Below are 12,595 nucleotides of genomic sequence, written 5' to 3'. Positions count from 1 at the left end.
ATATCTTTTTCCATCCCTTGACTTTAAGTCTGTGCGCATCTTTGGGTTTGAGGTGAGTCTCTTGTAAGCAGCATATGGATGGATCTTGCTTTTTTATCCATTCTATTACTCTGTGTCTTTTGATTGGTGCATTCAGTCCATTTACATTTAGGGTGATTATTGAAAGGTATGAATTTATTGCCATTGCAGGCTTTAAGTTTGGTTACCAAAGGTTTAGGGTTAGCTTCTTTACTGTCTTACTGTCTAACTTAACTCGCTTGTTTAGCTATTATAAACACAGTCTGATGATTCTTTATTTCTCTCCCTTCTTATTCCTCCTCCTCCCTTCTTCATATGTTGGGTGTTTTGTTGTGTGCTCTTTTTAGGAGTGCTCCCATCTAGAGCAGTCCCTGTAGGATGCCCTGTAGAGGTGGTTTGTGGGAGGCAAATTCCCTCAACTTTTGCTTGTCTGGGAATTGTTTAATCCCTCCTTCATATTTAAATGATATTCGTGCTGGATACAGTAGTCTTGGTTCGAGGCCCTTCTTTTTCATTGCATTAAGTATATCATGCCATTCTCTTCTGGCCTGTAGGGTTTCTGTTGAGAAGTCTGATGATAGCCTGATGGATTTTCCTTTGTAGGTAACCTTTTTTTTCTCTCTGGCTGCCTTTAATACTTTGTCCTTGTCTTTGATCTTTGCCATTTTAATTATTATGTGTCTTGGTGTTGCCCTCCTTGGATCCCTTGTCATGGGAGTTCTGTGTACCTCTGTGGTCTGAGAGGCCATTTCTTCCCCTAGTTTGGGGAAATTTTCAGCAATTATTTCTTCAAAGACATTTTCTATCCCCTTTTCTCTCTCTACTTCTTCTGGAATGCCTATGATTCTTATATTATTCCTTTTATATTGATCACTCAGCTCTCTTAAAATTCTTTCATTCCTGGAGATCCTTTTATCTCTCTCTGCATCAGCTTCTCTGCGTTCCTGTTCTCTGTTTTCTAGTCCATTAATGGTCTCTTGCATCTCGTCCATTCTGTTTTGAAGTCCTTCCAGAGCTTGTTTTATTTCTGAATTCTCCTTCCTTAGTTCTTGCTTATTTCTCTGCAAGTCCATCAGCATGGTTATGACTTTTGTTTTGAATTCGTTTTCAGGTAGACTGGCTAAATCTATCTCCCCGGATTCCTTCTCAGGGGAAGATGTAGCAGATGCCGAAGCTGTCTGGGTTAGTCTTGTCTGGATCATATTTTTTTGCCTTTTCATGTTGACAGGTGCTATTGACTGTCAGCTGGGAGGGCCAAAATTTTCACTTACTACTGGCCTTTCTTTACTGGGGCAACTGCGACCCCTAGTGGCTTGTGTTGGGTAATTGCGTGTAGAGTGGGTCTTTGTGTCTTGCCTGGCCGGGAGGGAGAAATTTCCCTTTCTGTGGGCGGAATTTGTCTCAGGCTGCTTCTCTGCTTTCGCAGCGCCCGGTGGGGTGATGGATGGGGGGGCTGCTTGACTGTTTGCCTCCGTGAGGGGTCTCAGAGCTGTTGCCCAGGGGGTTAGTGCACCCGGTTTCCCTGTAATTTCCAGCTGCTGTACTGTGACCTGGGTTGTTTCCGTCAAGCTGTTAAGTCCCTGTCCCTTTAAGACTTTCAAAAAGCCCCCGCTTTTCTTTGTCACAGGGGCATCAGCTTCAGCACCCGCTCAGAGGTCTTACTCCCTGTTCCCCCAGTATCCAGGGCCCCCTGGGCATGTACTGTGTCTGCGCTCTGGCCCGGATGACTGGGGCTGGGTGTTCGGCAGCCCTGGGCTCCGTCTCCCTCCCGCTCTGCCTATTGTTCTCCCGCCGGGAGCTGGGGGGAGGGGCGCTCGGGTCCCGCCGGGCCGGGGCTTGTATCTTACCCCTTTCACCAGTCGCTGGGTTCTCGCTGGTGTAGCTGCAGTCTGGCCACTGTCCTGCGTCTTCTGGTCTCTCTTTTAGGGCTAGTTGTGTTTGTTGTATTTTCAAAAGTATATATGTTTTTGGGAGGAGATTCCCACTGTCCTACTCACGCCACCATGTTGGCTCCCGAGCCTTATATTTCTAATGTACTTCCTCTGCCTAATTGCAACAAGCTTGCATGTAAAGTTAAATAGTGTCCTTATCTTACTCCTGACTCTAAGGGGATCACCCCTTTGGTTTACCAGTAAGTATGACGGTAAACTGTCAGCTTGATCCCAAAAAATACCTGAGATGCTGACTACTTCCAATGGCTTCCTCAATTACCATTCTGATTCAAGCTGCTTGAACCACTTGGAGTGTTGCTCTAGCTTCCGAATCAGCCTTCCGGCATCTGCCATTGCTGTCCTACTTCTCCTCAACACAGCAGCTAGAATAATCCTGCTTTAATGAAAATCAGATTATTTCAGCCCTCCACTGAGAACCCTCTGATGGTGTCCTGGCCCAGGCAGAGTAAAAGACAAAGTACTCACAATGGCCTTAAGGTGCAGCAGACCTGGGGGTGCCCTTCTGGATCTCCCCTTGAGGAAGGCCTCATGGCCCTGGAGCACGGAGGGTGGTGCCCTGATGGCCTCCAGGGGTCGGCTCCTTCAGCGGTGCTTTGGCTGTGCAGCCAAGCTCATACTCTTGGAGGGGTGTTCCCAAGGCGACTGAGCAAGGAGGTGGCACACGGGTAGCCATCAGAGCCCAAGGCCCAAGGCAGGGCTCTTCTGATGGGCAGGCTTGCTCGGGAGCCTCCCCGAGAGAGTCTGCAGGTTACCTCATGGCCTGACAGCCTACCCTGCCCAGTCCTTTCCCGGGTAGCGCTCCCTATAAGTATTTGCCCTCCTAATTCCACTGCAGCCTCTACTTCTAGAGGAGTCCCAGCACCCCAGCAACTCTCCCCCATCTCTGCTCCAGGCATGCTGCCTCCTTGTTATTCCCCAGACGAGACAGTCCTGCCTCAGAACCTTTGTGTTCAGCATGCCCTCTGCCTGGAGCTGCCTCCTCTAGATGTCCACAAGTCACACTTTCTCACGTCCTTCAGTGTCACCCTGATAATGTTATTTAAGGCAGCACAGATGGCCTCACATACACTGTCTCCTATCCCTACTTTATTTTTCTTTATAGTATGTATCACCATTGGATACACATGTTTTACTTCTTTATTTTTAATCTCCCCTAGCTGGTTGTAAGAATTCTAAGAGCAGGGCTCTTTGTCTGCTTTTTTTTTTGTTATTGTTGTTGTTGTTGTTTTGTATCATTAATATACAATCACAAGAGTAACATTATAGCTACTAGATTCCCCCCATGATCAAGTCCCCACCACAAACCCATTACAGTCACTGTTCATTAGCATACTAAGATGCTATAGAGTCACTACTCGCCTTCTCTGTGCTATACTGCCTTCCCCGTGCTCCCCTCCCCTCAACTACATTATGTGTGCTGACTGTAATGCCCCCTTTTCCCTCCTTATCCCTCCCTTCCCACCCATCCTCCCCAGTTCCTTTCCCTTTGGTAACTGTTAGTCCATTCTTGGGTTTTGTGGATCTGCTGCTGTTTTGTTCCTTCAGTTTTTGCTTTGTTCTTATGCTCCACAGATGAGTGAAGTCATTTGGTACTTGTCTTTCTCCGTCTGGCTTATTTCACTGAGCATAATACCCTCTAGCTCCATTCATGTTGTTGCAAATAGTAGGATTTATTTTCCTGGCTGAATAATATTCCATTGTGTATATGTACCACATCTTCTTTATCCATTCATCTACTGATGGACACTTAGGTTGCTTCCATTTTTTGGCTACTGTAAATAGTGCTGCAATAAACATAAGGGTGCATATGTCTTTTTGAGACTGGGATCCTGCATTCTTAGGGTAAATTCCTAGGAGTGGAATTCCTGGGTCAAATGGTATTTCTTTTTTGAGTTTTTTGAGGAACCTCCATACTGCTTTTGACAATGGTTGAACTAATTTACATTCCCACCAGCAGTGTAGGAGAGTTTCCCTTTTTCCGCATCCTTGCCAGCATTTATTGTTTCTAGTTTTTTCTATGTTGGCCATCCTTACTGGTATGAGGTGATATCTCATCGTGGTTTTAATTTGCATTTCCCTGATAATTAGTGATGTGGAGCATCTTTTCATGTGCCTGTTGGCCATCTGAATTTCTTCTTTGGAGAAGTGTCTGTTCAGATCCTGTGCCCATTTTTTAATTGGCTTATTTGCTTTTTGGGTGTTGAGGCATGTGAGCTCTTGATATATTTTGGATGTTAACCCCTTGTGAGATATCATTTACAAATATATTCTCCTATACTGTAGGATGCCTTTTTGTTCTGCTGATGGTGTCCTTTGCTATACAGAAGCTTTTTAGTATGATATAGTCCCATTTGTTCATTTTTTATTTTGTTTTCCTTGCCCAAGGAGATGTGTTGAGGAAAAAGTTGCTTGTGTTTATATTCAAGAGATTTTTGCCTATGTTTTCTTCTAAGAATTTTATGGTTTCATGACTTATATTCAGGCTTTGATCCATTTTGAGTTAACTTGTGTGTATGGGGTTAGACAATAATCTAGTTTCATTCTCTTACATGTGGTTGTCCAGTTTTGCCAACACTAGCTGTTGAAGAGGCTGTCATTTCCCCATTGTATATCCATGGCTCCTTTATCATATATTAATTGACCATATATGTTTGGGTTAATATCTGGGCTCTCTAGTCTGTTCCATTGGTCAATGGGTCTGTTCTTGTGCCAGTACCAAATTGTCTTGATTACTGTGGCTTTGTAGTAGAGCTTGAAGTCAGGGAGCGTAATCTCCAACCCCCCACCACCCCTGTTTTAGTCTTACTTCTCAGGATTGCTTTGGCTATTGTTGTTTTTTATAATTTGTGTCTTTCAGCATCTAGAATATTAGAAGCCCAGTGGAGAAATGCTTCCCACCTGACTCTTCTCCCTTCTGTTCCTTCTCTTTTCACCTGAAATCATTCCACACTTTCTTTCTCTTCTTTGCTCACTGCACTGCACTCCTCTCCCTGTCACCTCTTCCTGTTTTCTGGCCATCCACTTTGGACATCTCTTCCCTGAGGTCCTATAGGCCATACCAATGATCCTCCTTGGCATCTCTATAAATCGTTTCTTTTAACTCACAGCAGATAGTCTGATCACCATTTGCATCTGTTCCAGCACCATTTTTCTGTGTGTTCTTCATTTATTGGAAAATTTCATTCCCCCCTTCACTTGTTTATCTTATAGTATTTTTGTATGGAAGACCTATCTGCTTCTCTTTTTTGTTAAAGATATTAGAAAGAATTGGTTTTTCTCAGACCAGTTATCAGCAGAGGGTTTCTACAGGTGTAACAGTCATGGACCATGTGAGATCTAAATTTTGAAAGGTAAGGACTCCCTCCTCTCTTGCTACAGCAAAGGACTGCTGCCTTCCAATAAAGCTCCTCTTTGGTGTAGCCAGGCCCCCTTTCCTCTTCAAACTGAATCAAGTTCAGGAAGGCTTCTACCACCATCCCTCCTCTCCTCAGCAACTCTACCAATGGCAGGCTCCAAGAGACACGCCTCTGCCTTTCAAGGTAATACCATCGCCTTGGGAAGCATGTTTTCTGTTGGCTTCCCAGAGACCTGCTACCCGTGGGCTCCCTGGGCATCTTCAGTGCCCTTTCTCTCCACCAACCCAACATTCACACTCTCATCTATCCCAGGTAACTTGGCAGTTACCAAGTCAGTAGGCTGCCTTCTTTTTACGACCTCCCTGGTCTTCCTTGTCCTTGTTACTCTGCCCGGCCATCCCTGTGCCGGTTCTGCATGGCATCCTGTGCCGCTCCACCTGTCCCAATGGATTTTGCCAGCACATCTACATAACCTGGAGTGCAAAACATTTTTAACTCAAAAAATATTTCTTATTGCTCTATTTCTTTTTCAAGAAAAGAAGATTCATAATGAAAATTTAGCCTTGTTTGTACTAGAAGCTTTTACATTTTAACTGATTAGAGTAGCATGACATATAGGCCCACCTGTGTGTGTAACCATCTAAATTGATTCTTATATAAAATAAAATTTACCTCATACTTGTTCAGTTCTTGAATTAACTGTTTTTCTTTGACAACAAATTCCTCCTCCTCTTGTTTTAAGTCTATTGTAAGTTGTTCAATCTGTGCCAAGAATTCATTGGTCTCTTTTTCTCTACAACTGGTCTAATTAGAAGAAAATGAGGATTTGTCATTTGTCTTGTTGCAGTCTGCCATGCATTTCTAACAGCCAGGTAAATTAATACCTCTTTGCATCACACTTGGCTCTGAATTCAGGTTATTGTTACTTCTCAGTAACCACTGAGGGCTTTCCCCCTAACCCCAGGGTTAATTTCCTCGCCAAACGTTATCTATCTGTAAATGACATGAGGAAATGGGGAAGGGGAGCTGTGGGGGATGAAGGGTGGGCAGAGGGTAAATATAGGAGCTCAATAAATGATGTATGGCATCTTTGCTTTTAGAGATGGTTTCCCAAAAAGCTACCTTCATCAGTTTCTAGTTACATGCTTCAAAGCATATTGTGGATAGAATGGCTATTTCATTTGCTGAATTCCACTGTACAGTTAATATGTAGCAAATGGATACATTTCTTAAGACAGTTACCTAATTCACTCTAAACATGAAGTTGGCAGAAAGGAAGATACCTTGTTTAATTAAGTATTAAAGGAGAATTACTGATATGCAAATAGGACTAATACCGCATCTCTTGAGTTCTCTTACCTCTTGTAGTAATTCATTGTGTTTAAGTTCTGCAGCCTGAATTTTATCTGTAATTTCTCTTAGTTCACTCTTTATCTTCTTCATCCAACGTGCATGCTTTTTTTGCAAACACATTATTTTCCACTGAGTTATAATGCTAGAGAAAAGAAAAGAATTATGAAATTGATATAACTGTTTACCAAAAAGATAAAGGAATTCAAAACAAAACAAATTCTGCTATGACTATAGAAAATTATTTGTGTTATTGGTAATGCAGACTATGAATATTAGCTGAAAAAATAAAGACAAAATGTTAACTGCCACAGTGCTTCTCTGCAAGTGACCTCACAGTAAGATGTCGTGTTGGTACATCCAGTAGGACAGGGGATGAAGCACACTTGGCAGCTTTCATCCTTTAGTGGAAGGATAGAAGTGTGGAGAGCTCAGGGGCAGGTAGAAGAAGTAGAGGCCCCAGCAAAAACAGTAAAGGAGTTGCCTAAAGTGCCAATAAGAGATTTCAACCTTCTGGGTTCACGTAGTTTTCTCTCCACTACAATATAAAAAAGCTACATAACTGGAGAAGGGTAAAAATGTGCAATTGGAGTTGTAAATAATAGCAACAACAACAATGAGATACAGCTAAGTCTTTGCAAATGCTTTCCACACACTAGGCATCGATCTCATTCACCACTCACAACAGGCTTACAAGGTGGGCGCTGCTATCACCTCCACTTTGTAGGGATGGAAGCTAAGAGAGATTATGCAATAATGTAGCCTTAGTCGCAGAATCAGTAAGAAGTAGAGCAACTAAAGAAGCCCAACAGCGAAGCTTATCTACTTCACTGCTCTCCTCTGCACGGCATGTCACCTCCCCTACTGACACAGAAGCCGGCATGAGCAAGAGGCATGGTACAAATTTTGGCAATTTTACTCTTTGGTGACTTTGATCAGTTGAAACAGAAAACTTTGGTTCTTTTCAATGCCAAAAAATCAAACTCATAAATACATCTAAATCTGAGAGAACTAACGTGGATAACTAATTTAGAAAAATAATTTCCTGGGATTCTAGCAAGTACAAGTACTCTGATATCCTCCCTACTTCAGGGCACTGTTCACCTGATAACTTATGCTACTCATAACACAAATTAACTTTTTTTTTTTTACCATCTCTGACTCTCTCTTTCCAGGTTATCACACAGGATTTTTATTTGTTTCTGGTATACTTCCTTTGTTGCTCTAAAAACAAGAAAAAATGTATTAGATTTTGATTTGTGAGAGCTGTTAGAATACACAAAATAACTATGTATAATTCTTATGTACAATAAAGCTACCATCTAATTGGGTGACACAATTATCCTTGTGAAACAACTAAAGATTTCAGTGGCAGACTGATAGACAATGACACTTTGTACAAGCACAAACTGATTTTGTAAGTATTGAGGTGACTACCCAAGGTTAGGGAGGAACAGAGTCTGAGGATACAGCTGAAGAAGGGTTACTGCTAATGTTTAATAGAGGGAGGACCATGGATCACCAGGATGGAGGTACAATCTCACCATGGAAAGCATATCATCATTTGCAAAGATGCAGGGGAAGGAGCAGCAAGTGAGGACTCTGGTGAACAAGAAGACTTGCTGCACACAGAGGATATGGAGAAAAACGATACAGTGACCTGGGAGGGACAAAGGCCAGCAAACTGGTGAGGAACTCTGGATTATAGATTGAGTCCTGATTTGATACAATGAATAATTTACAAAGCCGATATACATTCTTTAACTGGGAGTAAGAAGTAATTAAGAATGGAAGACTATCTTGTGATCTAGGATGGAAAGAAATGTGAAGACATAGGTATTAGAAGTATTAGAAGCCTTTATTGTTTTTATTCCCTTTGTCCCAATTAATTGCTTCATGCACAGAAATGAACTGAAGGCCACATAATTAAATATGACTTTATATCTTTTGAAATATTGGAATATTCATAAATAAAACTAAGAATATGAAATGCTATTAGATAAACTAGAAACACAACTGTGCTGTTTCTTTTCTTTATTTAAAATCATAATATGTGTTCTCAATTTCCTATCTAAGTAAATCTAATATCCTCCCTGGAACTCCAAGGTTCTTCACAAATTGCCCCAACCTTACTGATTTTGTTTACTTATATCCACAAGTAAATAAATTACTTATTTAATTTATTACTTAATTAATCCACAAGGGAGTTGAACTTGTTTAAAATAAAACAATGATAATATTAAAAGTCCTAAATGGATACCAGTATTGGGCCACAGATTTGGCTCTGAACTTCTGGGAACTGGAGCACAATAATGACACAGTAATTAATCACAAAATTTCCATTATTCATGAGAGAAATAAAACCCTTATTCAACCCAATTGTTTTCCTGCTCTTTCATAAGGAAGAGTTCATACTTTCCTTTCTGAAACTGTTGAGAAATAGATGTTTAAATATATTATTTAACAATATAACAACAAACAATATGAAAACCTATACTTCCTGCCATGTTTTAGATTTCTGTTGATATGTGTCAAATTTTCATCATCACATATCTGTTTCTGTTAACAATGATATCTCCATGGAGAGATAAGCTGGTCCCTTCACTGCCCTATATTCAAGCCATGTATCTTCTTTGTGTATGGTGATAATATTTCCCCATTTGATGAGCAGACAGAAATATCTGACTTGTTTTTAAAGGTCTAGTTCAAGTTTTAAATCCTTATATAACAAAGAACGACTCCTTACTTCACTTTCTTTCATCCTTCTCTTGTTTTTTTATAATTCACACTCTATTCTTTAGTCATACATGGTTCATTAATTATTTCATGTGTGTTAGTCTTGCTTGTCTGCCCAACTAAACTATAAGTTGCTTTACTAACACTATCAGTGTTGGTGGGAGTGTAAAATGGTAGAATATTTATGTAGGGTATTTAAAAAATAATATTAAAAATGAAAAATATGCAACCCTCCCCCCTTTGACCCGGTAATTCAACCTTTAGGACTTTATAATAATGAAATAATCATGTAGGTGGACCAATATGTGTTAAAGGATGTTAACTTTGAAAATTGTTCACAACATAGGAAACAGAAAAAAAAATGTCCATCAATAGAGTACTGGTTAAATAAAGTATAGTATAATCTGTAAAAAGAATACTATGTAGTCAGAGAAAATAATGGGGAAAGAGGTCCTAAATATATAATCAACAGACAAGTGTAAAAATTAGTACAAAAAATTCCAATTAACCTTTCATCAACTTACCTAAATGCTACCATTTTACCATACTTATCATTCTTCTAGATCTAATTTTATTTCTAGCTTTATCAAGATACAATTGACGTGTAATATTGTGTAAGTTACCCAGGTATAATTTTAAATGGAAAATTTTCAGTTACAGAAGAGTACAATCCAAGTTTTGTATATACATACACATACACATATAAGTACATATATTCAAAAGTATATATATAGCAAATGGTTAATGGTAGTATCTCCATGGAGAGATGGAGAGATTAACTTTTACTTTCTAAGTTACACATTTTTATATTTAAATTTGAAAATCAAATATACTTTATTTTAAAATTAAAATTCTTTAATTAGAAAAAATTATTTCTCTAGTCATAAAAAATAAAATTAAAATTAAAGTGGTTTAGAATGGCAGAAATGAACATCATCAGGGGTCCCTGTTGTGATCATTTTGAGCATGTTCTTGTCACTTGACCCCTAAGTGGTCCATTCCTAGTGTCCAGCAGCTTGTATAGAACTCAGAGCCTATCTTTCCAATGAAACATTCAGTCATAATGACTTTTCTGTACTGTTAAAACAGAGAACTAATTATAAACTTTTTCCATAGTATATTAGAAACTGATACAGATTTATTGTTACCATTTACAAAAAAATAAATGCAGAGAAGAATGAAGATTAATATATCAAAGGTAACAAACATACTGGTGAAGAGTATGGAGTGTGACAAGTCCTTCTTCCATATTTTTGATATCTACTTTTCTTTGTGAGAGTAAATTTTCTTTCTGGTCAATTAATGTCAGTAGTTTCTGATTTCTACCATGAAAAAAGAAGAGTTATCATATGTTGAAAGTGGAGATAATCTTTTTTAACTTCTCAGCATGAGAAATATACAACCACAAATACGAACTTAAAAAATTATTTAGAAAGCAGTTTGTGAAGTACTTACCGAACAAATTAGTAAACACAGAAACAAAGCATTTTTACTAGTGGTAGCTAAATCTAAACCTATGAAAATTCCTAAGCCATGGAAAGAACATTAACTGCAATTAAGAACCATAAAACAAGAACACTTCTACAGCACTCCTATTTTCTGAGGGGGTGTGTCTCCTTCAATGTATTTATCAATTCTGCCACGTTCTCTGGTGAAAGGTGAAGGAGTCAGCCAGACCAGACCGACTTTGAATATTGACTTTACCTCTTCCCAGCAGTGTGACCTTGAAGAGAAGCCCCATCTGTGGAAGGCCCTCAGTTCTCCCATCTATAACATGGGGCTCACACTAGCTAAATTACTGGCTGTGAGGATTAAATGAAATGTAAAGTGCTCAAACCAGGCATGGCACCCAAGAAGCATTTTATAAATAGTGGTTATTTTTTGTCTCCAACTTACAGAGAGAATAAAGAGAAGCATACGGTTTTGTTCAAGTTTCCAGACATTGATAGGAACATGCTGTAACAGAAAGTGCTTTATCTAAGTGTCTCATCTTCAAAACTGTTATGGACTGAATTTTGTATCCCCAAATCCCTATGTTGAAGCCCTAACCCCCAATGTGATGGTATTTTGGAGACGGGGCTGTGGGAAGTGATTAGGTTTAGATGAGGTCATGAGGGTGCCCCCCACAACTCCCTCATAAGGAGGACACCAGAGAGCTTTCTCCTTCTCTGCCATATGAAGACACAGTGAGGAAGCAGCTCTCTGCAGCTCAGGAAGAGAGCTCTCAGCAGAACCTGACTGCACTGGCATCCTGAGCTGGGACATCCTGCCTGCAGAACTGTGAGAAATAAGTTTCTCTTGTTTAAACTACCTGGTCTGTGGTATTTTGTGATCACAAAATACCACAGACCAGGTGGTATACATATATTGTGGTATTATACATATATATATGTGGTATTATACATATATATAACTGGAGTCTCAGAAAAAACTCACAAATTCAGTGTTACAATTACTTGTCAACTCATTTTATGATTCCACCAACCAATAACCAAATTAGTACTGATCCAAGAAACATTTCTGCCTGAAGCATGCTTATAGTATTATCCTCAGTGGGCTGATGAGATAAAATGATTGCAACAACTCTCTGCAGTTTGAAGGTTGCTGCAATTACCATAAACTCAGGTTCATGTAAGTGGGCCTGGACACTGGAATTACATACACTTCCATGTGATTTAACTTAAGAGTATAGTGATGGATTATTACTTACACAATTCATGCTTCCAAGACGTTATTTTGTAATATTCATGAAGGAAACATTGGTGAACGCCCACTGTCTGCTAAGAGGTCCTGGGGATATAGTGCTGAGTTAGACAGAACAATTGCCCTGATCTGTTCACAGTTCAGTGGGACAAAGGGATTTGTACCCAGCTGATTACAATGCGGTGACTATTGAAAAGGAATAACATAAGAGGGATGTTTGGAAGGATCATTTTTGTGGAAGGGAGGTGGACAAGTTAAAGGTGGTAAAGCAGAAAGTGGGAGGAACTTTTGAGGGTAAGCCAAACCAAAGAGGCTAAATGGGGTAAAAAGAAGGGAGATAGAAAGGAGGATAAGATATATTTGAAAAATAGTTGGGAGGTGGAATTGACAACCTTAGTGCTTGAATGGAATCTAATGGGTAATAAAATCATGGGATTTCTTTGAATAATTTCCCAGTCTCTGGGTTAGTGGATTGTGTCA

General features: G+C 39.8%; 1 protein-coding gene across 1 annotated transcript in view; it reads right to left on the bottom strand.

Annotated features, from left to right (window-relative positions):
* The window catches only part of CCDC175 (coiled-coil domain containing 175), an 80,120-nt gene that overhangs the window by 19,969 nt on the left and 47,556 nt on the right, over positions 1 to 12,595 (bottom strand). Inside the window, 4 exon segments of the mRNA XM_036916636.2 lie at positions 5,999 to 6,130; positions 6,686 to 6,821; positions 7,829 to 7,900; positions 10,624 to 10,734. Of these exon segments, the coding sequence (XP_036772531.2) occupies positions 5,999 to 6,130; positions 6,686 to 6,821; positions 7,829 to 7,900; positions 10,624 to 10,734 (451 nt within the window).

The sequence above is a fragment of the Manis pentadactyla genome, chromosome 11 (genome assembly GCF_030020395.1).
Source record: "Manis pentadactyla isolate mManPen7 chromosome 11, mManPen7.hap1, whole genome shotgun sequence".
NCBI classification, from domain to species: Eukaryota; Metazoa; Chordata; class Mammalia; order Pholidota; family Manidae; genus Manis; species Manis pentadactyla.
This window is presented reverse-complemented; position numbering and strand designations above follow the sequence as displayed.